Source organism: Dipodomys ordii, unplaced genomic scaffold (assembly GCF_000151885.1).
Source record: "Dipodomys ordii isolate 6190 unplaced genomic scaffold, Dord_2.0 Scaffold105, whole genome shotgun sequence".
In the NCBI taxonomy this organism is placed as follows: domain Eukaryota; kingdom Metazoa; phylum Chordata; class Mammalia; order Rodentia; family Heteromyidae; genus Dipodomys; species Dipodomys ordii.
In genome coordinates, this window is record NW_012267321.1 from 4283948 (window position 1) to 4288791 (window position 4844).

The following is a 4844-nucleotide window of genomic DNA, read 5'->3' on the forward strand; positions in this document are numbered from 1 at the left end:
AGCTGGAAGTGGCGCTGTGGCTCAAGTGGTAGAGCACTAGCCTTGAGCTGAAGAGCTGAGGGACAGCACCCAGGCCCAGAGTTCAGGCCCCATGAGCGGACCCCCACCCCGAAAAAAAATCCTGGACTGGAGTCATGGCTAAAGTTGAAGACCATTAGAGGAAGCAATATAAACTACCACAGGCCCTGAATTCATGTCCTGGTACCTGAGAAACAGATAGAGAAAGAGAGAAAGACAGACAGAGAGATGTTCACGCATGCGTGTGTGGGCATGCAAAGACACACACAGAATGGATTCTAATAATTACATATAATTAGGAATGTTAAAGTCTCTAGGAGCACTACCCCTGTCAAAATTGACTCAAAGAAGAAGACACTGTAGGCTCAGGCCTATAATCCTAGTTTTCAGGAGGCTGAGGTCTAAAGATCACTGATGGAAAGAACCATGAGAAGAAATTAATGACACTCTTCAACAAAGTACTCAGAAAAGACCAGAAGTGGTGCTATGGTTCAAGTTGTACAGTACTAGCCTTGATCTAGTAAAAGTTAGGGAGAACATCCAGAACCTTAGTTCAAGCCCCAAGATCATAAAGGGGAAAAAAAAGAAAAGAATACAAAATAGAATTAAAAAATAATAGGAAATCTGAATAACTGAAGAAGAGATTGCATGTGTAATATAAGGCCTCCCAACACAGACAATCTCACAGACACAAACACACACACTATCACACACAGTGTTTTACCTATATTTGAATCACCCCAATCAAATTTTATATATATATATATATATATATATATATATTCTAGTAACAGATTATAGGAATTTAATAAAACTAAAACTTGTGAAACTTTGTCAATGCAATGTATACTTTACTTGAACATTGACTAGATCATCTTTAGGATGACTGCTGATATTGTGCATGAGGTTAGGCCTCACACTGTGTCTGTCATGCTTTTAGGAAAAGGATGGAATTCTGGACTGGTCCTGGATTATATTTAGGAACCAGCAGTGACACAGGTTGACTGCTTGACCTGACACCATCTCTCCTGGTGTAGGTCAAACATGGTGGATGTCTTCAGATCTCTGACATAGTCGTGATCCACAAGAAAGACCTTCTAGACGACTCTTCTTTCCCTGAAAATGCTGGATCTAAATGTTTGAAGGTAGTATGTTTTCAGGTACCAATGTGAAAAACAAACAAGTAATAACACTTCTTTTGTGCTAAATATTGAATTTTATTTCAAAGTTTAATACTTCTACTCATTACACTTACTCAGCACAATATATGGGGTTAAGAAGACAAGTGAAATGTAATTCCTGCATAATAGAGTGATAACATTTATCTTCTGGTATCTTAGTTACTGCAAGTTGGCAATTGTACCTTATGCAATATTTACTTAGTGAAAAGACAATAAAAGATCAGTAGGACTCATTAACTACATTGAAATTTTCTATAACTTTGTTTTATGTGAAGTTCAGGCAACAAATTTGGGGTCTTGCGTTGGCAGGAAAATCACTGCTGAGATACTCCCAAAGTCTGCTTACAGTCAGTTTAACACAGATTCTTACAGAATACCTTCTATTATATACTCATTTAAGAATTTTAAAGATAAAATATTTGCCAGGTGCTGGTGGCTCATGCCTGTAATCCCAGCTATGAGGAGGTTGAGATCTGAGGATTGCAATTGGAAGCAAGCCTGGCAGGAAAGTCCATGACACTCCTATCACCAATAAACTACTCAGTAAAGGCCTGAAGTGACATTGTGGGTCAAAATGGTAGAGTGTTAGCCTTGAGCAAAAGAGCTCTGGGATAGTGTCCAATAGTAATAATAATAATTATGATTGTTTTTATTGTTATTATTATTATTATTATTATTTAACTCCAAGATTGATTCAAAGTGGATGCAGTGGCTCACACATGCAAGGTTGAATCAGGAGGATTCAGATCCTAGGCTAGCCCAGGAAAACAGTTCACAAGATCCCCCCTCCAAAAGTAGCTGGGTGTAGTGGTATACACCAGGCATCCCAGCCATGTGTGAGGCTGAGATTGGGGTGGTTGCAGTGATAGGTCAGCCTGGGTAAAAACAATTCCCTAAGACTCTATCTAAACAACAAAACCTCAGCATCTACATTCATATCTCTCATTCCAGGTACTTCAGGAAACACATAAAACCAGTATAAAGGTGCCAGCTGACATGGCTACAAAGCAAGGCTATAGCTCAAAAAAGTAAACAGTTTGAGTTGGGAGGATTGGTCAGTGGTAGAGTGGTTGCCTGGCATGGATGAGGATTCTTAAGCACCACATTAATAGAGAAAGCTGGAAGTGGTGCTGTGGCTCAAGTGGTACAGCATTAGTCTTGAGCTAAAGAGCTGAGGAATGCAACCCAGGCCCAGACATCAGGCCTAAGGACCACAAATTAATAAATAACCAGATTGAAAAAGTTCTAGAGCAGGTCTCTAGTAGTAGAGCCCATGCCCTTACAGTGCTGAGTGTAGTGTGTGAATGCCACTGCTGCAAAAACAAAGCTATGAACCAACGGGAAATTGAATTTAATGGCTTGGTTTAAGTGAATCAGGAAAATCTTTTATTCAGTGCAGGAATAAAACACCTGAGTGAGACGAGTGTCAGTGCTGATGAGCACAAAGGGGCTCAGTAATGAGAAACATGCATCCAGGAACACAGACATGTCCAGCAGCCACAGGTCTGGTTTCATATTTAGACCAACACAAATAGTGAAAATGGCAGAGAGGCAGTAGAAGGAGATGAACCTGCTCACCAGGGCCAGGATCGTATTCATGGCCCTGGCCTCGTGATCAAGTCTTCCAGAGGTAATGTGGCTATGAATGTGCTGGACACTCTGCTTGTGTCTGTTGAGGACAAAGCCATGGAGCCATTGGCCCACATCATGAAAACCAAGCACACAGTATCAATGGAAGAGAATAAGACGATCTGCAATAAACCTACAAATAGTTTTGGTGGGGCTGCTCCTGTGGTGGCATATCTATAATGCATATGCAAAGTTATATTTGTTTTTGTCTTGGGTCAATCACTCTCAGACGCACAGAATCATTGACCAGGAGATGCAGGATCCAGAAAAGGGAACCACAGAATCCAAAACACTTGGAGAATTTAGTAGTGATCTTCCAACAAGCATTTCTAGTGCAAAGCTTTGAGACCTGGAAGCAATTCAGAAGGCAGATGGCATTAAGAGAAACCCCTCTGGTTACTCTGTGTAAATACAAAACATCTTTACATCCAGTATCATCCAGGAAGTATTTCCATCCCAAACCTGCTATCCTTAGAGGGATCCCTTTGGATAAAATAACCAAGTTGTTGGAAAGACCAGATGGCTGAGGACTGAGTCGATGGGTCTCACCTTCCGTCCAAATAGGAGGGTGTAGTTGTAAAGACAAAGGAGACCCAATTTCCCTAGGATCCCTGATGTAGTCAAGTGAGGAAGGCAATCCCCCATTTCAATGTCAGCTTCCATCATCTCTTCCATATCTAGGAAATCATGGATTTTATTGTGACACAAAAAATAGCATGAAATCTGAACAAATATGAATCTGTTAGCAAAGCCAGATTCATGCAAGACAGTCCAGGCAGAAATATCCACATCAGAATCTGTGGTTCAGGCCTAAGCCCTAATTTTTAGCCCCATAAATAAAGGGAAAAAAGAATTCCAGGAAATATTATTTTAATTAATAGCATGATTAGTGATATACACAAATACTTGACTGAATGATGAGGCAAAAACCAACCCTTTATTTATAAGGATCATTATGTCTTTTTTCTTTTCCTATTTTTGTCAGTAGTGGGGCCTCAGTGCTGTTCCTGAGCTAATATTGCTCAAGGTTAGTGCTCTTCCACATTGAGCCACAGCCAATTCTGGCTTTTTCATGATGAATTGGCCATAACAGCCTCATGGACTTTTCTGCTGGGCTGGCTTTGAACCTGGATCCTCAGGATTCATCCTCCTGAATAGCTGGAGTAACAGTCCTGAGCCCAACAAGCAACATTATTTCTTATAATAAAGCAGATGAAAACAGTTAAAATTTTGTGAAGCAACACTTGGTTGTGAAAAGCACAATGTTTTAATGCATTCACACCAGCATCAAATAGCAGCAGAGACATATGATAGACTGAGAAGGAAACAAAAGTAGTGAACAAAACTCAGTTTATACAAGAAACAACTTGTTAGTGTATCAGCAAACAAATATGATCTGAATTCACTCTAGCAGTTTCAAAAAATTAAGACATTAAAAGAAGCCAGGTGCTGGTGGCAGATGCCTGTAATTCTAGAGGCTTGGAGGCTGAGATCTGAGAATGACAGTTATAAGCCAGCTTGGCCAGAAAATGTCCCAGAGACTCTTATCTCCAACACACTACTGAGAAAAGATCAGAAGTGGCACTGCCACTGAGGTAATAGAGCATGAACCTTGGTCAAAACAAAGCTCAGGAATAGTGTCTAGGCTCTGAGTTCAAGCCCCAGGACTCGCAAAAATTAATAAATAAAAAATATGTAAGTAGTTGTGTTAGATCATTTCAGCCGAGAATGCTGTAGCCCTGAGCATACAAAGCTGTGTGTTCTCCAGGATACAAAGGGATGTGGAGCTGCAACAAGATTGTTAACTGAGGCAAGAGAGAGACCTGTGACACTCCCCAAATATTTTTTCCTAAAATTCAAGATAGGTTCCTCATTCTAAACCCACACAGCACACATTTTTTTAAATTTTTATTTTATTTTATTTATGAACATACTGTACAGAGGGGTTACAATTGCATGGGCAGGATAATGCGTACATTTTTTACCAAGCATTGCAGCCCCCTCCTTTTTTACCCT

General features: G+C 40.2%; 1 protein-coding gene across 1 annotated transcript in view; it reads right to left on the minus strand.

Annotated features, from left to right (window-relative positions):
* Positions 1–2585: 2585 nt before the first annotated feature.
* LOC105994247 (vomeronasal type-1 receptor 1-like) overlaps positions 2586–4844 on the minus strand; it is a 6500-nt gene continuing 4241 nt past the window's right edge. Inside the window, exon 6 of the mRNA XM_013027659.1 lies at positions 2586–2868. Coding sequence (XP_012883113.1) covers positions 2586–2868 — 283 coding nt within the window. The remainder of the gene's footprint in view (positions 2869–4844) is intronic.